Source organism: Sander vitreus, chromosome 20 (genome assembly GCF_031162955.1).
Source record: "Sander vitreus isolate 19-12246 chromosome 20, sanVit1, whole genome shotgun sequence".
Classification (NCBI taxonomy): Eukaryota; Metazoa; Chordata; class Actinopteri; order Perciformes; family Percidae; genus Sander; species Sander vitreus.
In genome coordinates, this window is record NC_135874.1 from 5588647 (window position 1) to 5613723 (window position 25077).

The 25077-nt window shown below is 40.3% G+C and overlaps 1 protein-coding gene and 1 non-coding gene across 2 annotated transcripts in view; one reads left to right on the forward strand and one right to left on the reverse strand.

The window, feature by feature from the left end:
* galnt16 (UDP-N-acetyl-alpha-D-galactosamine:polypeptide N-acetylgalactosaminyltransferase 16) overlaps nucleotides 1–25077 on the forward strand; it is a 53699-nt gene that overhangs the window by 20829 nt on the left and 7793 nt on the right. Inside the window, exons 5-14 of the mRNA XM_078277563.1 lie at nucleotides 2291–2356; nucleotides 8551–8672; nucleotides 15321–15408; nucleotides 15758–15842; nucleotides 16291–16394; nucleotides 18737–18863; nucleotides 20589–20681; nucleotides 21183–21266; nucleotides 22303–22429; nucleotides 23890–24006. Of these exons, the coding sequence (XP_078133689.1) occupies nucleotides 2291–2356; nucleotides 8551–8672; nucleotides 15321–15408; nucleotides 15758–15842; nucleotides 16291–16394; nucleotides 18737–18863; nucleotides 20589–20681; nucleotides 21183–21266; nucleotides 22303–22429; nucleotides 23890–24006 (1013 nt within the window). The remainder of the gene's footprint in view (nucleotides 1–2290; nucleotides 2357–8550; nucleotides 8673–15320; nucleotides 15409–15757; nucleotides 15843–16290; nucleotides 16395–18736; nucleotides 18864–20588; nucleotides 20682–21182; nucleotides 21267–22302; nucleotides 22430–23889; nucleotides 24007–25077) is intronic.
* Nucleotides 9182–9252, reverse strand: trnag-gcc (transfer RNA glycine (anticodon GCC)). Its single transcript has one exon. It is a non-coding gene; the product is annotated as a tRNA-Gly (tRNA).

The window sequence follows — 25077 nt, forward strand, 5'->3', positions numbered from 1 at the left end:
GGGAATGCAAACCGAAAAAAAAGATTTTGGGGGAGAGTAGTTCTTAGAACTGCTTAGAAGTGTACTTTTCCTCTAAAAAGTACAAGTAATATCCGGTCGGAAAGCAGCTATAGTCAACAAATCCCTACTAAAACCAAACATATGTTATAGGGATTTTTGAAGTCACACAACTAATCGATGGGTTGTAAATAAAGATACAGAAACAACTTCTGATAGTACCCTGATGAAGGTAAAATAGCTGAAATCATTTGAGAAATAAAACATGGTATGCTGGAGAAGATTTTAATATTTAAATGAAGATGGATTCCCATGCTGTCGAGCCTTAACAAATGTTACTTTTCAAAGTCAGATTTTTAATATGGCTATACAGTAAATCATTGATCTTACAGTCTTGATTCAGTACTGTCAGAGCAGACAGACACTTTAACACGAATGTTCTTGTTTTTGTCACCTGGGTAGCTTGAATGTACAGAGGTCAGAAATGTGTTTCCCACTTTCAGCTTCTACCTTTTGGCTTTTGACTTCTATATAAGCAACAACTACACAACACTCGAGCTGAAACAGTACATCCGGTTAGTACATCTTAGTGTTGAGAAACTAAAAGGGTCAGTTCACGCAAATTACAAAAACATATTTTCTCAATACATTTTGTAATGTATTTGTTGTCCATTGTACTTTTGAAAGCACATTCATGTATATTCAGACAAATAACTAGCAAGACATAATAGAATATGTAGATGTCTGTAAGTCAGAGAGTTAGACAGGCAGTCAGCTGAGGCAGTGAGAGTGCGACCTGATTGGTTAGTAGATGTGACCCAGCAGGCAGACGCCTGGAGGAGGCGGTGGGGGTTGTTGATCAACAGGAGGGTAATCCTATCATAAGGACACCGTCCTCAGTGTAGGACAGTGATCTTTAGTGTGAGTCCAGACGACAGCATGTGGCTCCAATAGCAGCGAGACAAGACAAACACTGTGTGTTTTGGTAAATTAGTGTACAAGAAATGAACGGCCTTTACCGTGTTGTAATGACAGGAAATCATGCACACTGTGGCCCAAATTAGACCAGTCAAACTCCATCTTTAGAGTAATAATGCTAATTTAAAAAAAAATTTTTAGCAAATTCATACGAAGAAATTGTAGAATTTGTTTATTGACGTAGCTAAGTTTTCGTCAGCTGAAAGAAGCTATTTTATTTCCATTCTGCACTGCATTATGGGACAGGAGCTCCCATTGACAAAAAACCTAAATTTGTATAATTTTTGTATGGAGTCTGGCATTTTAAATGATCCTTCATTTACAGTTATATGCATCTAACTGTATAATGTATGCAAACACACACACACACACACACACACACACACACACACACACACACACACACACACAAGCACACATACATACGCATTCAATCTGGCTACAAGTATGCAACATCTGCTTAGTGAGTTAGACCTATGACTTTCTGCTCTTTCCCTGAGTGCTACACACACACACACACACACACACACACACACACACACACACACCAGCTGTCCCCTCTTTATGAGCTGCACTAAAGTACTAATACACTCCTGCACTCACTCACACGTCCCCCGTGATATGACAGCGTAAATGCAAACAAACAGGTTTGTACACAGCACATTTAATTAAGGAGGATTACAACTTGTCATGCTTATTTCTAACAGCATATGGTTGTATCACTGCCAGGGAGAGGGTCTGCTTGATCTACCCACAATCCCTCAGCAAGGTCACACTCACTCTCTGCTGCTAATGCTAATCCTCTCAAGTGTGTGTGTGTGTGTGTGTATGATGATGTCCATCCGTACACATCAACAAAAGGTCTGCGCCAGAGATTGCTCATGTAGAAAAAGGGAGTGGATGATGGGAATGAGCTAGCTGCTTGCTTGATGTGTTTATGGAAAAAAGATTTTGAAATCCAGGGAAATTAAGCTCTTTTGTTTGAACACTCAGTCACTCTGAACTGCTTTTTGAGTTTATGTGTGTTTCCGATTATTTGCAGGACTGTGATGGAGCACTAATGGATATTGTGCTTGTGTTAGGTCATCTTATACTGTGGTGTGAGTGTGGTTTGTACTGAGCGTGTGTATCTGTGTAACTATCTCCTTGTGTGACTGTGTTTGTGTGTTTAAGTGCACTCAATCCACATACGTGTGGCAGTGTGGTGTGTTTGTGAGTGACAGAGTGTGAGACGAGACGATGAGGAGGTATGTGTTTCTCAGTGTGTGTTCTGCTTCCACCATAACATCCCATCTCCTGTGCTCTCCTCCTCCAGCTGAGGACTGCCAGCTGCTCTCTCAGATCCCCAAAGTGCGCTGCCTGAGGAACGCCAGGAGAGAGGGTGAGTGTGGAGGGACTGGGTGGATGTGGAGGGCTGAGGCAAACTGTCTTGATGGAAAGGAGATGGTACAGCATAAAGGTGTTGTACTGCTTACACACGTTTTCAAGCTATGTCTCCTTTTTTAATACTCTACACACAATGCCCAAAACTGCACACACAAAATGCAAAAATGCCTCATATCTCCTTCAAAATGAAACCTAAACACCTCATCAAAATGAAGCATTTGCATCAAATGGCAAACACTTATTTCATAATGGTAAATCTTTGGATACACCATCTACACATTGTTGTTCTAAATCTAAAGCTCTTTTGTCTTTCATAGGCTTACAGTATATCTACATTTCCATACAATGTCCTAGAGTGAAAGTAATCTTTTTTTTAGTGTTTTATGCAATTGAAAACTGAATGAAAGGCTGAGAAATAGCTTATGGTTTTGGAGATTTGGTGTGTAGCTTTGCTCTTTCAGTGAGAGTTTTCAAAAATCCTGTGACATGTAAAGATTTTGTGTGTAAGCAGTTGTAAAAAAAAAACTGTAAGCAATCCAACATGAAGGTTTAATTGTCATAGCATCCTAAATAAAGAAAAATATTGGGCAAAAAAGGCATGTTGATTAGCACAGCATCATTCATTACAACAATCAGATAATGTAAAATAAATTACATGACATGACTTAAAATAAAAAAAATTAGACAAAGTAATACAGTTTCAGTGAAATTACCAAAGAAAACTGTGGCAACTAACAGTCATTTAAATGATTTATTACTCTGTCGTTTTTTCTTTTTTCATTTTAACAATTGATTGATTTGAGAATAAAATATGAGAGAATAGTGGAAAATACCCATCACAAGTTCTAAGAGCCCATTCTGTCTGAACATGACCTCAAAGTATTAAATGTATAATCAAAAATCAAAAATGAGAAAAGCTGCAAATCTTCACGCTTGAGAAGCCGTATGGCATTCTTGCCGGATAAATAAACTCGAAATCTGTTAGATTATTTTTTAAGTAAATAAATCAATCGTCTAATAATTTCAGCATGGCAGTAACAAAAACTTAACCAGACTGTAAAGCCTCAATAAGAGCCATAATCAACACAAATGACCCAAAGTCATGAGAAATGAATTTGGATCAACTCCGCAAAGTTTTCTCAATTTCATCCCCATATTAAAAAACCACAAAATGTAAAAAGAGTCACCCAATGTTTCATCACCCACTTTCTGAATTGAATGAAGTTAATCCCTGAATTAGATCAAATCCTCGACCTAGAAAACAAGAAAGTTCAGCCAAAGTAAAAGCCAAAAGAAGCAGCGTTGCTGATTTGTTTAGATGTCTTAATGATAATCCCTCTTATTCAGGTTGCTTCCTGTGTTGCTGCTCTCTCTCTGCAGGCTGAAGACTTTGTTTGGGCTTACGAAGCACATGCTGACAAAACATAAGCATATTGAATTTAGGCAGGCGGATCCCAACCGGCATCCCAGGTGATACACAAGCCTGATTAAGCTCAAGTTTACTGTAAAATAGTCTCCTAATCCATGTCATCATGTCTGTTTGTTATCTTTTGTTAGGTAAAAATGTAGAATAATCACTAGTGGGTTAACTGGATGACCCAAGAAATACAGAGATTATATCAACACACATAAACGACAAAGTCCCTGTGACTTTTAGAGTTGATTTTACTTTACACAGCTCTAAACGTGCTCATATTATGCTCATTTTCAGGTTCGTAATTGTATTTAGAGGTTATATCAGAATAGGTTTACATGGTTTAATTTTCAAAAAACACCATATTATTGTTGTGCTGCATGTTGCTGCAGCTCCTCTTTTCACCCTGTGTGTTGAGCTCTCTGTTTTAGCTACAGAGTGAGACATCTCACTTCTGTTCCATCTTTGTTGGGAGTCGCACATGCTCAGTAGCTAGGTAAGGACTACTAGCCAGTCAGAAGCAGAGTATGAGGGCGGGCCCTGACAGTACCTAGGTAAGGACTACTAGCCAGTCAGAAGCAGAGTATGAGGGCGTGCCTGACAGTAGCTAGGTAAGGACTACTAGCCAGTCAGAAGCAGAGTATGAGGGCGGGCCCTGACAGTACCTAGGTAAGGACTACTAGCCAGTCAGAAGCAGAGTATGAGGGCGTGCCACGCTAGCAGCTAGGCGAGCATTATAACGTGTGTTACAAAGTGACCACGTTTGTCTCTGAAGTAAAGGCTGGACTACAATAGAGCTGTTTGGAGCAGTTTGTGAACAGTGTTTTCTGGTGGAGATGGTAAGTCCCTTTGGGGTGGACTTTGGGCTTTTTCACTTTGTAAACCTATAACATGCACAAAAGAGGGAAAAAGCCAAAAAGCATAATATGAGCACTTTGATGGTTTCACACCATCATGCATCATTGACTTTCTTTCCTTTAATGGTTTCACACCATCATGCATCATTGACTTTCTTTCCTTTAATGGTTTCACACCATCATGCATCATTGACTTTCTCTCTTTTAATGGCGTCAAATTTCTGCATGAGATCATCGAGCACTGAAGCATTACAGTAAATGTACCGACAATTACAACCAACAAGCATGGGGAGGCAGGCTTCTGTTGTTATATGATGGGAACTGTGGAATACCACTAAACCAATAAATATCTCACATCCAACCTTAACTTTTCTCATAATTACAAGATCATATTTTTTATCGTGAATTATGAGATAGCAACTCCTAATTAGGAGATAAGCTGGCTAATTGTTTTTTTTCTTTTGTGAATTCAATGTACTTCCGTAGTTTAGTCGATAAAACCTTTCAAAAAAATAAAAAAAAGCCTATCACAATGTCCCAGAGCACGAAGTGAGGTCTTCAAATGTTGTTCTGTCTGACCAACATGACAAAACCCAAAGATAATTCTATTAAAGAAATATTATAAAAACACAGAGAGGCAGCAAATGCTCACATTGGACAAGCTGGAAACAGCAAATGTTTGTCATTTTAGCTTGAGAAATGACTGAAACTATTCATTAATCATCACATGAATGAAGTGTCCAAATTAAACTCCTTTCCCAGTTAAAGGGTTAGTCTGCTGATATTCTGTATTTTTCTTATTATCAAAAAGTCCAATGAAAAGACCAAAACCAACAATTTCTCGATCTTAATAATAGGTATTTTCTGTGTAGTCAATGCCTATATAATGTATTCCTCTGTGCCATAGAGCTCCTTTATTGTCCAAAACCTATTAAAAATACATCAATGAGCCCTACTGCTGCACTGGGTGACATTTTCCTTTATTACAATAATCAGGGGCACTGGCATTTATTTTCACTCAATCCCACGTAAACCATCCTGCTGCTGTAATTAGTCGCCAAAGAACCTAATCCATGGCTAACAATAGTCCGGGTTGAGTAACATATTTTTTAAAACTACAGTGTTCAGTTGCATTAGAATATTACCGAGCCTTTTTCTTAAAATAAAACGATTTATTCTTGACCTGTTTTTTAAGGTTTGCTTGGAGCTCAGAGCCACAGACAGGGAAGTGAGAAAGCATTGAGAGGCAAACAAACACATTGTTGGTTTCGGTCTTTTCATGGGATTTATTGTCAATAAGAAAAATATTGAAGGTCGCAAGCCTCATCCTTTAAGCCAACGCTCCTCAACCGGCGGCCCATCAAAGCTTCCAGCCCGGCCCGCAGAATAATAAGGAATTTAGAAAATGTTAAGAGGAAGAAAAACAAAATGCGTTCTGGTATTTAACATATCCAGCATTTTTTTCTTCCTATTTGGAAGTAACCCTCTAAAACAATTGAGATGGAAATAATAGTAGATATAAACAATCAATGAATAATAGAGGCTGATCAGGAAGGGGTCACGTTTAGCGTTACTGAAAGTTGGCAATATGAATGCAAACTTATCAATCCATTCCTCAGTAAAGCTGCGGTTTTCCAAGTCAACTTTTCGCTCCAGGCTCTCTGAGTGTTTTTCACCTCCACTGCAGACGTTTCTGTAATCACCGATTTTAACCATCACTCCTCGGTGAACTGCCTCCTTGGCGGAGATCTGAGAGCATTTTCTAGTTTACAGTAAGTATCCTATCTAGTTATCATTATGGATTTCTGTGTTTTTTTAGGAGTCTGTTCACACTCATACATAAATAATATAATACACTGAACATGAATTTAGTAAGAAAGGGAAAATATCAAACAATGATGGGCATAGTAGGTATGCATCGGTTTATTTTCTGGCCCCCCACAGTGTCTGCTTAGAAAACTTCTGGCCCTTGGAAAATGTAGTTGATGACGCTTGCTTTAGGCAAAGGTTTAGAAAAAGGCACTTTGAAACTATTCTTTTATTGTTCTGTAATGCTGGTCAAGCCTTTTATGTATACTGCTTTATTACCAAACTGAGTGAGCAGCACTGAGCCAAGCTCTTTCCTACCGGTGTCTGTTAAATCCTGTTTATTCTGTTAGCTACGTACTGGATGAGCTCGTTTTTTTTTTTAAGTCTGTTTGAGATAGAACTGCCGTGTTACAAAGTGCATCTCTGAGGACTTTGATTTAAAAAGATAATCACTCCTTCCCTACAACTCATATTTCTACATAGCACAAATAAATCGATTTCTTTTGCCTCACCCCTGCTGATGCTGCAAACTGTTCAAGGTGGAAAAAAGGAAAATCAAAATTCATCTGAGAAACATGACCTACTCATCCAGGTTTACTACAGATAAAATATATAATACAAATAATTAGCTAAAAGTTTGAATTCAAGGCTGCTTTTTGCCCTTAAAAGAACAGTTATCTGTATGTTACATTTAGCTGACGCTTTTATCCAAAGCAACTTACAATTGCTATATACATTTGTCAGATTAAACACACCTCTTGAGCAACTAGGGGTTAAGTGTCTTGCTCAGGGACACATTGGTTGATTTATCACAGTGGGAATCAAACCCAGATCTCCCACATCAAAGGCATGGGTCATATCCACTGCACCATCACCACCCTGAAAAATGCAAACAATTTCACAGGCTTGTTATTTAAATGACCTTTGAATTTGGACCAAAACTCTTCAGATGATGAGATGCACCGGTTTAATTTACTGTAGCTGCTGCAGAAAAAAAGACAATTAACCTCCTCCACACTTGCTCGTGTTAAATGCAAATGACTGTGATTGTAGACACACTTTGACAAAAGAAAGACACCTTTATTGCTATTCCTCCACCGCCTGTAGCGATTCTGTTCTCAACTTGGTGTCTTCTAAAATAGATTAGAACTCTTCGGCTTCACATTAACACTGACTTGTTGCTTTTGCAAGGCATTGTTAGAAAACAAAGGACATAACAAAAAAATCTACTATAGCAGAAGTAGACGAGGCGAGGCAGAGAAGGGCAGCTGCATTAATCAATACTTGGTAAAAGTGCTTTTTTCCCCTTTTAAATTGAGTCCAGTCATTAAGTATTGGACTTTTATAAGGTTGGGGGACTTGCAAGGGATGGTTTATAAAAAGAATGGTCAGAAAGTGGGGTTGTATGAGGTCAGTGTCAGTGTATTACCTGCACCAGTACATGTACTGCTGTTGATGGGGGCAGCAGCTAAACATATATTAGCTACCTAAAAAAAATCAATATCAGTTTAAGTGTATGCTATATTTAGAATATTTTTACTGCCGCTCATGCCGTTATCTATGCTCTCTTCAAAGCCACCGGACTCCTTTGACAAAATTTTACACATAACACAAACTAACTAACAGATCGAGGCAGCGGTGAACCGGCAACTCCTGTGTTCTGAAAAGTAAAATGACTGTTTTTATTAAAGGAGTCTAGTGGCTTTGAAGAGAGCATAGATAAAGGCGATGACGTTCAATTCCCCGTCGGAAAGGGCTGTCTGACAGGAAGGTAAAAATGGGAAAATATTCTGAATATATCGTACTGACTAGTAATATACTGACTATGGACCCGTACAAACCCACTTTAAAAAATCCGAACTATCCCTTAAGAGCCACGGAAGATGGAAATTCTGACGTAAATTTACTATAACTATTGAATATGTTAAATCAGTGGAGTGCACCTTTTTAATAGTGCTTTAGTTTCATGCCAGCAGTCCCTTTGCAACATTAGGCTTTACAAATGTTGACATCCCTACTTGCAGTGAAGCAGCATCCAATTTAATCAAATTGTAGATGTTTGACCGGTGTCGGACTTCAGTGTCATTTTCTCCCTGTGCTCTCCCTCAGGTCTGATCCGATCACGTGTGCGAGGCGCCAACACGGCCTCAGCCTCCATCTTGACCTTCTTGGACAGCCACTGTGAGGTCAACGCTGATTGGCTGCAGCCGATGATCCAGAGAGTCAAGGAGGTACAGACCCACAGGCTCACAGTCTGCCGTCATTCACACTCTCCAATTAGACACTTAATACGTGCAGCGCACACACACGCACGCACACACAGACACACGCACACACACATACACACGGAACACAGTTCGGAGGTGGAACAGTTGCTTTTTCTGGCCCTGTGATGTGATGTAACGCTTCAGGGGATTTTGCTCCAATTCAGGGTAGATATTATTGGCTGTATATTGCATATTGTTAAATAAAATCTCAATTTGTTCAGATTGAAGTCATAATATACCTAGTTTCCTATTGCCAGACCCTCATCCACAGCGCTGTAGAGGATGCTCTGGCTAGTCCACACAGCATTCTGGGATGGGAGAAAAATGTGCTCTGGTTTATTGGCATTTCTTTAAACCAATCACAATCGGAGTCACTGCGCCACTGTAAAATAGACTCGGGAAGGAACTTGTTTTGGTGGAACATGTGTATGCTAAAGTCTAAACTCTGAGTCGCAGCCTGTCCAAAACAGTGTTGCATTGGCCGGGAATCGAACCCGGGCCTCCCGCGTGGCAGGCGAGAATTCTACCACTGAACCACCAATGCTTACTTTATACATCCATACAACAGGACAGGACAGTTTTTGCTGCCACTGCTGCTGACAGATAGTCTAGCTAGCTGTTTGGATTTACCCGGCAGAGATCTTGGGCTTTGGAAAACAGTGATCGACATTTTTCACCATTTTCTGACAGTTTATAAACCAAACAACTAAACGATTAATCGAGAAAATAATCGACAGATTAATCAACAATAAAAAAAATAATCGTTAGTTCCAGCCCTTGCCACTGCTGGAAAGAGCATGAAGCCTTATTTTCAAACAATCCGTTTTCCACCTGAGGGTTTTACTGCACTAAGTGGTCTGTTTTGTGTTTTTTCTGTGGTGGTTTGTGTCGTTGTGCATGGTGACAGCGTTTCTTCTTGCTTCAGGCTGCATGCTGGATACATTTTCTAATCCAAAACATGCAGTGGGAAGATTCTCCCCCCTTTCACCGCATCCTACAAATTAAATAATGCAGCCCACCAGGGACGCTGCAATCACATTCACGCATGAATGTTTCGCAATTCAAAAAAATGTGACCAGGATGAAATGCGAAAACAGACACTTTTCATTATCAGGGGGATTTTTTTCATTGCTTTTTCAATGTTCATGGTATTTTCATGTAAACCTTCAAATGCATTTGGGCTGTGAGCCCTCACTGTTTCTGTCTGCTTTTCTGTCTCACTTTCACAAAGCCACACAAGCAAAGCGCACACCGCATGTAAATATATGATTTAGAGACACCTAATTGTCTGCAGAGATGAGCGCTTGCACTGACCAAGACATGAGACATGTCTGGTGTTATCAGCAGCAGGAGCGATTTAATTTCATATTTTCCTCAGTAATCACTTCTCCCCTCATGTGTCCTCCCACTAAAGTCTGACACTCAGACAGAGCTGCCAGAGCTTCCAGTGTGCCTCACATTTTCATCTACTCCCTTGGTTTAAAGGAAGCGCTGCGTCTGGCTCAACTGCCTAGATTCACCTATGCTATTTATTCACAACTTTACTCACAAACATTGAGCTATCTTGTCTACTTTTTCTCCTCTTCCTCCTCTGCTGTTTAGCAGCTTCTCCAATCCTGTCAATGCACAGAAAATATGTTGCCTTTTAATTAGATCTTTTGACATTCTGAGAAATACATTTAGTCACTCTTTTGAGGAGGGTTTGCTGAGAAGATTGATACCATGCTCATGTACGGTAAATCATGTATCTAAAACCAGCAGCTGCTTAGCTTAGCATACAGACTGGAAACAGAGGGAAGCTAACACTATTTCCCCACCAGCACCTTTAAAGCTCACTAATTAACACATTATATTTTAGTTGTTTCATGTGTACAAAACCCTAAAGTGCTAAAATTATGATTTGCAGTTTTACACATGATTATGTCTTGGATTATTTCTTGCCCCGAAATTGCTGTTTTTACACTTAATAAGTGAGCTTTGGATGTGCTGGTAGGTCTATTTTGTCAACTTTGGACAGAGCTGTTTCCCCCCAGAGTCTTTATGCTAAGCTAAGTTAAGCTAACCGTCTCTTGACAGTTGCTTCATATTTAGTGTACAGACATGAGAGTGGGAGCGATCTTCTCATCTACCTCTCAGGAAGAAAGCCAGTACATCTCCCAAAATGTTCAGCTATTCCTTTAAAAAAAATAAAGAATGTATTTGTACTTTGCTGAAGGACAGAAGTCTGCTGTTTTGTTCAGAAAGTACACCAGACAGTTCACTGTAGCTGATTCTGGTTTCCAACTTCGCCCCAGGTGTGTCTGTTAAAACACGGACGGAGACAACAAGCAACAGTACAAACGTGTGTGTGTGTGTGTGTGCGTGTGCGTGTGTGTGTGGTTCTGCAAAGAAATAAATAACATTGTAAAGGCTACCATACACAATGCATAGGAATTATATATAGCAAATAATAACAATAAACCCACTATTAATTACATTATCTTAATGCAGTGTAACTACTTCAGCATGTAAATAATGCACCTAAAATAAAAAGAAACGCGAGCAAGGGCGTTCAGCAATCGCTATTATATTGAATCAACAGCCACGTGCAATTTAGCTAGCAGGTGGAGAAAACAAACATGAAAATCACCAGTTAACTTTGCAAAAATTTGCAAGAACTATAGACTAATACAATAACAATAACTTAAATGAACTGACAACATAAGTTATACGACTTACAGTTCTCAAGGACGCACACACGCAATCTCAACTGGCTAGTTATCCTCCAGACAGCGGCGGTCTCTTTTTTTCTTTCTCTCCCTTTTCCGCCGGGTGGCGCGCGTGCCCGCTCGCTGTGTGAAGCGCATGTCCGCGCTGTTCTCCTTCATGCACTCTAACAATCATTGCTGATAGACGGCCTTTGGTACAGCCATGTTTTTGTGAAGTTAAAATACCACAAACAACACAATATCTCTAAAAAGTGTATGAGCATTAAGCATGTACAGTAGAGAACATGATTCAAAGCACACAACAACAACAAAAAAAGTCTGGCACTTGACCTTTTAGCCCAAGCTAGACAGTGTGTTCTCTTGTTGGTCTCTTGCTCAGAGACCGCTTTGACATTACTGGGCGATGAAGCAAAGAAATAGAGATCTCCACACGCCAAATGACATTTGGAAACTGTGGAATTCAGTGTGCACAAAACACATTTCCAGTTATGTCGGGTCAAGCTTTTTATTCTATTCTACAGTTCCATTTTTCTGTTCTGTGTCTGGTAAATTGATTCACTCTCCCAAATTGACATACAGTAGAATGATGAGCTTAAATTTCAGCTATATCAAAGGCAGCCAGATGTGAGGTACAAAACAACAGCACACTGGCACTGTAATAAATTCATACACAGAACGAGAGAACAAGGAGGGGAAAAGAGGGTTGAGATATTGAGAGATAATTGGTGACATCCATTTTGGAAGTGCAGCCTCTTCATGCATTAGCAAATCCCCCCCCCCCACACACACACACACACACACACACACACACACACACACACACACACACACACACACACACACACACACACTCTTTGATGAATGAACACAAAGTTCACAACGGGTTCAACCTCTGAGCGGAAAGGGATGGCTCTAATTGGAAACAGTCAGTCGGATTGTCCCGATGCTAAGCTGTTCGGCTACACGGACACATACAGATGCCTCGTGGGCAAACTGCACTGTTGGCACAGACACACATTCACATATAGAGGCAGATAACAAGTGGTGGAATGGGACTGAGTACATTTACTCAGGTACTGTACTTAAGAACAAATTTGAGGTACTTGTACTTTACTTGAGTCTTTTTTTTTCTCCATGCTACTTTCTACTTCTACTCTGCTACATTTCAGAGAGAAATATTGTACTTTTTTACTCCACTACATACATCTGTCAGCTTTATTTATTTTACAAATGAAGATTTTTGCACGCAAAACACATGTAGTTTATAAAATATGATGTTTTATTATAAATTAAACTAGCCAACAGTATAAAGGCCTACAAGTCCAGCTGATATGATTTACAGGAATCAACAGTTCTCTTCAGCACTGTGTTTACTTTAAGCTCCATGTTATTTATCCAGCATGTTTATCTGTCCGCTATGAACTGTGGGAAGAATTCAGAGGTGCTTATGTTCTGCACAATACAAGCAGTCTATTCCATTTTTTATCCTAATGTTCCATAATATAACACAAATGGCACTACAAACTTACAACACCACACAACTCAGGAAAAGGGAAGGGTTAAATTCCACTTTGAGCTTACATGTATGACTGTGTATGACTTGTTTATCACTAGAAAGAGGGAGGTGGGCTGTTACCAGAAATCATCTCTCCTTATCAGAACAGGCAATAAATCAATCATTAAACCTGTTTTTGTCTGTCACATATTCCAGTGAGAGACTAATTCATCGCGCCACAGAGCTCGAGGTGACATTTAATGTTCATTACAGTGACACATATTGATTTATTTTCTTGACACGCACAAAGAAAACGCAATTGCTTTGCTGAACTTTCACATGATCCTGAGGAAGATTCTTGTCTTATTGAAACGTTGTTCAAGATAAAGTTTTGTGTCACCTTATTTTTTTAAATCCCTGGGTCAGAATTTGTATGTATTGTATAATTATTTGTATGTATTATCATTCCCATCCAATGCAACAACGGTGGGAGAGCTAAGTTCAGATTTTGGGTTGCTAATTAGAGTTTTTGGGGCACTTTTAGGCCTTTATTGACAGGACAGCTGACGACATGAAAGGGGAGAGAGAGGGGGGAATGACATGCAGCAAAGCTGCAGGTCAGAATCGAACCCGGGCCCGCTGCATCGAGGACTAAACGTCACTATATGGGCGCCTGCTCTACCAACTGAGCTATCCGGGCGCCCAGGGTTGCTAATTTTTCTGTTATTGGGAAGAGGTCAAAACTCCAGCAACACTCGTAGTATTAGGAACACATTTCGGTTTGTGCTCTTCATCATACAAGAGATTAAAAGAGATGCAGCACTGAGAAACATTATAAAAGCACAGAAAAACTACTAGAACAACATAAATATGTCCAGTCACTTTTTATTTTAACCCCGCCTGTTAGCATTTATGAGCAGTATATGAACCTTCAATTAAAGTTTCATAACACACTGTAATGTAGTTGTAAGCCGATATGAGGACATTTTAAGTGTTTATTAACGTACCTATGAACAATTATAGCTCCTCCTATGAAGCATCAGTCATTGTGTATGAACAGATTCGTACAAATCTTTCTCTGATGGGTTTAACAGTTTATAAATGTGTTTAAATAACTCATGACGACATATATTATATGATTACAGCTGTGTTATATTGTGATATCAAACATTACTTATCTGTTTAAACAGTTAAAGATTTTCTGGAACGCACTTTGTAACCTTGTTAAGAAAAGTGCTTTAGAAATAAAGTTTATTATTATTATTATTATAGATGCGTCACAAGAGCGGTTATAGTTACAGGCATTACATTTGCTTGCATTTATTAAGTGTTTCCATACTGGTTATTAATGCTAAATAGGGGGACTAAATGACAGTGTTAGAGGTTCATTTTTACGCCTTTTGGAAATAAACCTTTGAGATAGAAATCCAACATGCTTATCTCTTTTTTCTGACATAACCACCTCTTTGGCTGGATTTAATAACTTCCATGCCTAATTAAAAGAAAGATGAAATGCGATGCTACATTTAATTGAAATGTGTTTCTACAGGATTAGATACATCATTCCTTTTGTTAGCAGAGGTTTGACCTCTCTTAGACTGTTTCCCTGTTCCATGCACCCTGGTAGTAATTAATATGGTGTAATATTTAATAATCTGGTTTACATAGAAATACTGTATCATGGATAAATGTGACCGTTTGATGTTGAAATTCTCTCCGCCAAACACCGCTGTGAGTGAAATGGAATGGATTATCGACAGCCCAGGCTCCACCAACTGCAACAAAAAGCAAACTGTGCCAACCTGCACCACCAAACATAACAAATAGAGTTCCAGCGTTCCAGCCAATAACCGACAAGAAGGATTTGGGGGTGGGGGTTTAGGGGGTTAGTGCGCGGAAGCACGGAAGGGAAGGGGAGGGGATGGGCTGAGGAGGAGGGAGGGGCGAGCTAGCCTCGTTTTGTTTGAAAATACTTTAAACGTCAACAAGAAGTGCCGTCACCCAACATCGCTTAGAGCACCTTTAATATTACATTATTTATAAAATCATGCCAACAATTATTATTTTAATAGCTTAGTATTCTATGTACTAAAAAGGCTATGTATAAAGGCTTTAGGCTGCCCTACATGTTATTGTAGGCCCAGTTTAATATGCAACTTCATTTTATACAGTATATGTAGTAGGGGGTACCTGCTCCGTCTCTCTTTCAGTTAAGGGGTCCTTGGTTTAAAAAAACATTGATGACCCCTGATCTAGTCTGTGACTAAAGTTGACATCATGACAACCATCTCACTCACACTTTAGTCTTTTCAAAGTCTTTTCCGAGTCTTCTAGTGTATGGTAGGCATACGTTCCAAATGTTCAGTCATGTCTCGATGGTAATGTGCGTGTCCTCCTCCTCCCATGCAGGACCATACGCGAGTTGTCAGCCCCATCATTGACGTCATCAGCCTGGATAACTTCGCCTATCTGGCTGCCTCCGCTGACTTGAGAGGAGGTCAGGACACAACACACAAATCATGTACAGTAATGGCTGATAACACACCGCTGACAGCAGTCGGGGAAAAGCCCTGTTTCGCAAACTCCCTCCACATATGACATCACCATCTCTGACAGAAAAATTCAAAACTCATGATAGAATTTGCTAGATGAATTAGTCAATCTGGTAAGTAAAGTTTGTGAGGTTTTCATTCAACGGCAGTGAACTTTAAATACGGATTTCTGTAAGAAGTTGTTGCCATAATGGGTATGAAATCAGTTCCACCAAAATCAGTTATTCAGATACTCTGATCTGCCTTCTTCTTTAGAAGATATTTCATCTCTTATTTTGCTCTCTTTCTCTTCAGGATTTGACTGGAGTCTCCACTTCAAATGGGAGCAGATTCCCATCGAGCAGAAGATGGCGAGGAGCGACCCCACGCAGGCGATCAGGTGTGTCTACTATTGTCCGCTCGTCATCATCCCTATTCCTCTTTCCATAGTATTGCCATAATATTGATTCTAAACCTGAAAAATTCATCATGGCCATACGTTATGTATAGGTATGAAATATTATGGATTTGCATTAATAAATCAAAGTACAAAAACAATCTTGCGCAAAATACTTCTGCAAAAGTCTTCCTAGATATTCCTTACCTCAGTGATATCATATAAATATAGACATAAGGACCCTCTACAAAACCACCTTCAGGCCTTTATTTTGTCAGCTGATACTATTTTTGATTCCCAAACAAATGTTCAATTAAAAATAGCACAAAGCAGTTAACACACAGTGAGCCAAATGACTTGAGACTTACTTGAGCCAAGATGACTTGGTCACAACACTGCAGTACAGTAAGTGTAAAAGATGTAAATGACTCCTCTCCTCTCTACTCTGCAGGACGCCCGTCATCGCTGGTGGGATTTTCGTCATGGACAAGAGCTGGTTCAACCACCTGGGCCAGTATGACACCCACATGGACATCTGGGGAGGGGAAAACTTTGGTCAGCTCACTGATGATTTTGAACTTTTACTTGAATCAGAAGAATGACTTTTTATTAATCATCATCCGCAGGAATTCTGCGCAGAGTCTCTTTAAATGTCCTCTACTCGACATTCAGAACATTAATACAGCAGCAAACAACCATAGGCGCCGATTTATGTTTTCCTCCGTGGGTGCTCACGGGCGCACGCCCTTTAAAAAAGTAGTCAAAAAATGTTTGCATTTCAGAACCTTAGGAAATGGACAGCGGCCGACACGAACACACACGCCTATTAACTCGATAATAAAGCCGTAAAGTAGGCTATCTTTCAACTCAGGACAGCGGCACTTCTCACAGATACAGATAGGATTGGAGATGAGAAGTTTGTGATTGGCGGATAGGATATGGAGCAGGGGACTGACAGCGACATAACCAATCGCACTATGACAGACACTCCACTTAGCACCAACTGTAATGTTTAATTTTAAATGAATGTAGCCTACTGGCAGTCTGGCACACGTGGGTGCTCAGGAGCTCGAGCACCCACGGAAAATATATCGGCGCCTATGTAAACAACTGTTTACTATGTAAAGAAAAAGTGGAGTAATGGCTTTCTGAGCAGAGAATGAAGTCATACTCCCTCCTTGTGTGTTGTATTCCGAGCTTTTCTGTTCTTTGTTTTGATAGCTGTTTTATTTCACGTATTGGGGAACGGTCTGTGAGAGCAGTGTGGAGGCAATTCCATTTATTTATTTATTTTTTAAGTTTTTTGAGTACAGCTGCTTTAAATATGAACACAAAACCAAGCTTTACTCTGCCCTGCTGGAAAACTTCAGACATATACTGTAAAATAGCAAATATTCCTAATTATATTTATTAATACTAATTTTCTAATTTTACTCCATTACGTTTTCTTAAACTTTCCTTTTCTGAAAGATATTTACATTTTGATATGTGGACTTTTCAAGAGTTGGCCAGAAGAGAAGCAGGTAGACAGATGATTATACACTTACTTTACAAAATACAGGCATACTGAATTGGAATATTAAATCAAATCCCTATAATTAACTTCTCTGAACTCTGCACTGGTCACTGATTTTTAAAAGGAAAATCAATTGAGGGAAAATGGATTTAACCTGGTGGCAATCATTAGTGTACTTTCAGTAATTAGAAGAACAATGATTTTTCTATTTTCTGTAAAGCAGAACAAAGAGTCTCGCGCTCACTTGGATTAACATAACTAAAACCAAATGAAGAAAAGAATGCTTATTCTCAGGGCTGTAGTACTTGAGTCTGGACTCGGACTCAAGACGCTTTTCTGTTGTCTCGGACTCGTCTCGGACTCGTTGGTATTTGGACTCAGACTTGTCTCAGACTCGGCCATTGGACTCGTCAAATATTCTAGTTGGTCTCGACCGAGTCCAGCACAATAAACTTTTGTTCTAAAGTAACTTCCTCCTTCAAAACAAAAACATTGCTGAAGCACACACGTTCAGAAAACATGTATTAGTTTAATTCAAAATCCATCGAGAACAGGCATCGTGATTGGTCGCCTGGTATACACCTGGCTGCATCATATACTATACCTCAATCATCAGGCATCAATCTGTTTCATTTTGGCCACAGACACAATGTCAGCGAGCACTTTGTACTATGAATTCTTCAGCACAAGTTCAAAGTTCAAGAATGGGAACATTTCCATTTTATATTTAGTAAGTAAGTAAGTAAATAATGTGCCTTAATTTGATCCTTTCTTTCTACGATCTTGACTGTCTCTCATTTGGAGTCAGTCTCGACTTGGACTCAAACTTTTTTGGTCTCGATTTGGACTTGAACCTCTTTGGACTTGGTCTTGACTCGATCTCAACTAGTCCTGGTCTTGGACTCGACAAAGGCCGACTTGACTACAGCCCTGCTTATTCCTCTTATTGACTGCCATGTTTATTTAAAAAAAGAATAATAACCTAATGTTTCCTATGACACGGCTGTCATGAACACACAAATAATAATGAAAAATTAAAATTCAAGTCATAAAACTGGACATTTTAATTTCTTCATTTCATGCATTGAGTCGTGTTGGCTCTGGACCACCGCAGATGCTTCTGGATGCTGCAGAGACCCAGCAGCCCGCTCTCCAAAATGCCAAATGTGACCTTGGTATTTGCAAGGCAGCACAGCATTAAATTATCTGCAACAGCAGCTTTCATTTTGCTGATATACAGCTTATAAGCATCTGCTGCTTAAAAGATGTAGCAGGTGAATTTGGCCATGCCGAGATTGGGATGATGCAGATCACACAGACTGACAGAGAAACAACTACCTGCCTGCATACTTGACCTCATCCTCTGTCTGTTCTGTTGCAGAGCTTTCTTTCCGGGTGTGGATGTGCGGAGGAAGCCTGGAGATTCTTCCCTGCAGCCGCGTGGGTCACGTGTTTAGGAAACGGCACCCATACGACTTCCCAGAAGGAAATGCCCTCACCTACATTAAGTGAGTGGGTTGATCTAGTTAGAAACCTGACATCCTGTCTGCTGTACAGCGTTATTACACCGCAAAGCAATTAACCAACTGCCAAGACTTTTACTCAGCCTTAAGTGTCACATGAATCAGCACAGTTCAGTGTGAAGTGAAAGAGCTTCACACGTTTTACATGTTTTGGCTTTTTGACTCAAGCGGCAGTGAGAGATGAGTAAGTAGGTATGGATTTTGAAAAAGTTTGCAGGACATCTTCACCCAGACTAGGGATCGACCGATATGGATTTTTTTTAGTGCCAATGCCGATACTGATTTTTTTTCCATCAGCCTTAGCCGATGACCGATACGGGCTGCCGATTTTCTTGAGCCCATATATGGAGCCGATACTACTTTTGCTCCCTCAATTTACGTCATACAAATGTAAACCCTGCCACACTGGATTTGTTTTCGGAATCTGCTCTGCCATTTCTTTAAAAATAATAAACAAAAACACAGAACAGTGTCACTTCTGCAATCATCTTACATTCATATCACCCAAATTATGTGTGCAATGTGCATCATATGGTTGGGGCCACTGCATATAGTTAACTATGCATGGGTAAAAGGCTTTCATCAACATCTACAACCGCCTTGCATTGCTTGCTGACATATTATAAGACAGATATAATCAGGTCATCACAAAATGTCCTTTGTCAACACATAATTTAAGAAAACAATAAACCTGAAAAGTAGCCACTGAAATAAAGTGCTTGATTTGTAATTTAAGACATGGTGCTGGAAGCTTGCCAGGCTTCCAGCACCAGCACTCTGCTAGTGGGGGAGGGGCAGTGCATGGTCTGCACGTGAACTGCAGCGTCTCCAGCAACACAGAGCTGCCTGTGGACGCCTGTCTGTAAATAATGCCGGGAAAAAACTATCAGCCGATGCCGATATACGTAAAAACGCAAATATCGGCCCGATATATCGGCTGGCCGATAAAATCGGTCTATCACTAACCCAGACACCATGTAACATAAAAATAACTCAATAACTCCTCAGTCTTTAAATAGTTGTTCTTAGTGTTCAGGATACTGACAAAGATCCAGCTTTAATATTTATATTATATAAATTTAATATTTTCCATTATAAAGTTTTCTGGATGAACTTGAATGGAACTCTGAAGAAAACAACGTGATCCGGCAACAAAACTGAATAAAAATTCTATAACGTAATAGGCTATTTTTGCTTTTTGAAGTTGTGATCGGAGCTGCATTTTTCCTAGCTGGCTCACTGTCACACTGAACACTATACTTATATTTAACTAGAGTTGGCAAGGCAACTAGTCACCCCCAACTTTCAGCATTCAGCATGATATCGGTTTCTTAAAGGTCTATTATTTATTTATTTTTAAATATCAATATAGGCTGTAAATACTGCTACTTTTTTGTGTAAATATCTTGTCTAAAAGATACTCCTGCTAGTCTGAAACACACCAAACTGTCTCATCTGCCTACAGTATTTGTCTTCATTCGCAAATACATCTAGATTTTAAGGAGGATGACATTCCTACTGGAGACGTGGGGAAATATTGTGGCATCTGAAGGCTTGTGTGTGTGTGTGTGTGTGTGTGTGTGTGTGTGTGTCTGTGTGTGTGTGTGTGTGTGAGCGAGAGAGAGACTGTCATTAGAGCTGCCTACTGGAATGGCAGCAGCACTGTCATTACTGTGTCTGAGCAGGTGTTGCGTGTCTATGTCCACGCAGGAACACCCGGCGGGCTGCTGAGGTGTGGATGGATGAGTTTAAACAGTACTACTACTCTGCAAGGCCGTCAGCCCAGGGCAAGGCCTTTGGCAGGTCAGTCCATTATACTATCACCCTCTTCTCTCAACTTTTTAATGTATTTCTTCGGATACCATGTTTATACATCCTTTAATGTATTAGTCAGGCGATCATTAAAAGCTTGATGGTGTTTTAAGCCCCCAACGTCTCCTTCCGGGCAGCGCTGCAACCGTTGACTTCAAGGCACCTAACCTAAGCCCTAATCCTAAACCTAACCATAACCATTGCCTAATCCTAGTGCCTTCTAGGCAGCGCTGCCTGGAAGGAGACGTTGGAGGCTTAAAACACTGATAAACTCATTAAAATAGTTGTTCTAACCCACGCTCATAATTTCCATAACACTATTTATAAGATTCCCATTAGTTGAGTCTGTAGGTTCAGCCGAGTACTGCATCAGGGTGTCATTTTTTAACATCTTTCTTTCTCTGTCATTGTGTCTCATATTCTCCACATATCCCTTTTCTATTTTCTCTTCTCTACTGTGTCTCTCTCTTGTGTTGTGTTTTCTTTTTGTAGCATTGCAGACCGCCTGACACTGAGGCGGAAGTTGAACTGCAAACCTTTCCGCTGGTACATGGAGAACGTCTATCCTGAGCTGAGGTACGGCACTCAAACTGAGCTGCAATCACTGTCATTCATGTTGAACAGGTTGAATCATGCTCTCTGTCAAAGCTTTGTCTATGTATACATACTTAGAATAATTATGTTAGTCTGATGTGGGTTTTTTTCCCACAAAAAAGTTGAATTGTTAATAATTCTTAACATTGTATCTATTCTTTCATCACATTGAAAAATCCAGAATTTATGAATATGCAAATATTTTTTAATTTTAAAGTTTAACTGGACGGAAGGTGTCTCTTGCTTCAATATAAAGTCCATATATACACGTTTAAACTCAGATTTAAGGTGAGCACAGAGAGTGCAGTGGAACATCCAAGTTAGATTTTTGAGTGGAGGTATACAGTATGTCTGCAGGTTATCCTGGAATTCGGGGACAACTTTCTGCCTGATCTGTGACTATTATTTTGTGCTCAAGAGGGCCACATTTTCCTTTCAAACACCATTAAAAACCAACCAATTGAAAATACTCGTGAATTGAATAAACACTGAAAAAATGTGTTCGGCTGTGTTTCTTTTGATTGATTATTAGAGGCTGAACAGAGTTTCTGTCTTTCATTTCAACAGTAAAAATCCACGTTTAGAGAAAGAAAAGACACAATCATAAATGCAGTCAAAATGTCTTCCTCCCGAGCACTTAAATCAGTAAAGATCTTGCAAATCCTTTGGGTCGTTATGACCCCCAAGTTCAGAACCAATGATCTAAATATATGTGCTATGGATGGGAACATCCGAGTGTGGTATCAATGTTTATCCCAGCAGCTTGTTTCCTACGCCCCTGCCTCTCTGGCTGTATCTGCTCTCTGTCATTCTTCCAAATCACTGTGTTTCTCCAATTGCAATTGTATATTTTGAAAGAAAAGTAAAAAGTATGTGTTGTAATAGGGCACATTACTTAGTGGTGTGATTCAATTACACAATAAAGCAAGCAGTCAATTCAACCCATCTGATATTTACTGCCGTAATAAGACCTCTCATTGACCCCTGTGTCTCTCCTCTCTGTAAATGGCTCCCTCAGGGTGCCCGAGCAGGAAGCGGTGTCCAGTGTGCTGAAACAAGGCGGTTTGTGTCTGGAGACCCGTGGGACAGACACCCTCGGCCTGGCAGAGTGCAGGGGCATCGGAGCCATCAGGCCGCAGTCGCAGGTCAGTCCTCTGCCACTAGTGGGCTAGTGACTAGTGACTGTGGGTTGCACACTTAAAGTCTGAATTACTGCCAGAATATGTGCACCCTGATGACTCAGGTGTAAGTATATAGAAGGCACAGGGACTATGTGCAACGGGGCACAAGCATTAGTGATGATGTGAATGTCAGATATGAAAAATTACACGTATTTAGTATATAGTATTGTTATTTATCTACTCTCGCATTCCCAGCCCTATCTCCACAGCCCTGTGGAGTAAGGTCTGGCTACACCACACATACATTCTTGGATAGGAGAAAAAAACACTGTTGTTTGCCTGTCTTTAAACCAATCACAATTGTCTTGGGCGGCGCTAAGCTCCGGATGCAGCGGCGGTGGCTCTGCAAAATAGTCTCGGGAAAGAACTTGTTTTGGTGGAACATTTGCACCCCGAAAAAGTAAACGCCACATACAATATAAAATGAACGTCATTTACTCTTACCAGTGTATCATCGTGTGTACTTCCTCCACAGCAATCCCGCCAATCGGCCCCAAAACATCCCAGTTAGAGAGGAAACATATTCTTTATAAATCTTTACAATCATTCCCCAAAAGAACCAAGCAGGCCTGTCTTGTTGCACGATCCAAACGTTCTTCCAAACTTGCCATTTTCAGCGTGTAGCTTGCTAGCTCGAAGTTTAGGCAATTATCATGGCAATGTACTTCCGCTGATCCAGACTATTATTTATCTGACAAATTAGCATACAGTATGGTAACATAAATGGCTTTTGTTGTGGAAAATATGACTTTTATCAACATGTTAATGCCACGATCCGTCTTCCTCCTCTGTAGCCTAAACAAAATGTCCCTCTGTTGCTAGGTTACAGAGATGATAAACACAAACACAAATGTTATTAATATCACATGAGGAACTGCATGCCAAACCTTAATTTACGTTTAGTCACGTTCGTCAGCATTAGTCACTGTAGAGATTGTACCATTGTATTACTCATGATGATCTCAGCTGGACATCACAGGTATTAGGTGTTATGTTTGCAGCCTGAGGCTCACATTAAAGCAAGCAGGTGACACAAAAACATTCACGAGTATGTTGCTAACAAGAAAATGGGGTTCAATGTTGGAACAGTCCTTCCCTTTCCAGGAAGTAAACGCGGCCAAGTTTGCCAATTTCAGACTGCATCTCTTTAAATCAGTTGAGGTTTCCGATTGATAGCTGTAGAAATCTGAAATCCAGTAAAGTTATATGTCTCAGTTCCCTTTTGAGTCAGTTGCATATACTGTAGCTGGAAACCATTTGTTTACACAAAACCTGTTGGATTGCAGTACATTTAGTAAAAAGCACTGATGTTAAATGTAATACTTATACATAATAAAAGAATAAATGAAACCAAGAGTTTCTGTGAAAAGCACATGAACCTTGATAGCAGCCACCACAGTCAACAGTTTTTCTGTATTTTGCAGAGGTGGGAACTAATAGAGCCACTGCTCCGGCAGCAGGACCTCTGTCTGGCCATTTCAGCCTTCACAGCAGGGTCAAAGGTCAAGATGGAGACCTGCAACACAAAAGAGCCCAGACAGGTAAGAAGAACTAGTGTTGTGGTACGTGTCCACTGTCAAGCGTCTTTTTCCCGCTTCCCATTCGTTGTCTATGTGAGCAGCCGGGCAATGCATTCTGGTAGTGTCATGGCCGCTTTCGAGAAGCGTGCCCGCTCCTAATTTGCATAAAGTTGAATCCAGGCTACTTTATGTAAATTGTAAAGCATTTGTCCAATCAGGCGAAGCCATCGGGGGTTGTAGGAGGCTGAAGCCTGTTTGAAACTGATAACTGCTAGTGGCAAGCCCAACAAACGTCCAATTCTGGGAAGCTGGGTGATCCCTGCTGTCAAAAAACACCACAGTGGACACAAAGCTCGATGGTGTTTTAAGCCCCCAACGTCGCCTTCCAGGCAGCTAACCCTAAACATAACCATTGCCGCGCTGCCTGGAAGGCGACGTTGGGGGCTTAAAACACCAAACACCGGACACAAACCATTAGCCTTTCAAAAGACAGTACATTTAAGTGCCATTTTGAACCTTTTTCCAAGTTCCGCGATACATTTAAAGAATGCCAAAAAGACATAAAAAAGTGTAATTTAATTTATTTTATAAACGAGGTGTGCTGTGAAGTTATTGTGTTAGCTAAGGGTTAACGAAAGACAATGGAATTTGCTTTAATCTTGCACTATCAGTCATTTTCAACAGTAGAAGTACTTTTTCCAAATGATTATCTCATTTTGGAATCATTTGTCCTTGATGTGCCACTCACATGTTGAAAGTCAGACTTTTGGAGATAAGAGGTGGTTCCAGGACAGATGCAGAGCAGCCTGCCTGCTGCTGCTGCTGCCAGAAGACCATCTGAGTGACCTTGTTGCAAGAGCAGTTGATTTTATAGATGCAGTAGAACAAGCGCTCCCCTAGCTTCAGACCCCACCCTGTTCTTTCCTAGATCTCCCCTTTGTGAATGTCGAACACGCACGGCCCATGTGGACTCGCGCTGGCTGCACAGTTGATTTATGACATCGAAGAGGGAGTTATTAACTCGAACCATGTGTATGAGTGCGCGGGACTCTTGCCAGGCCATCCTCTCATCTCTCTGCAGGCCCCGTCGCA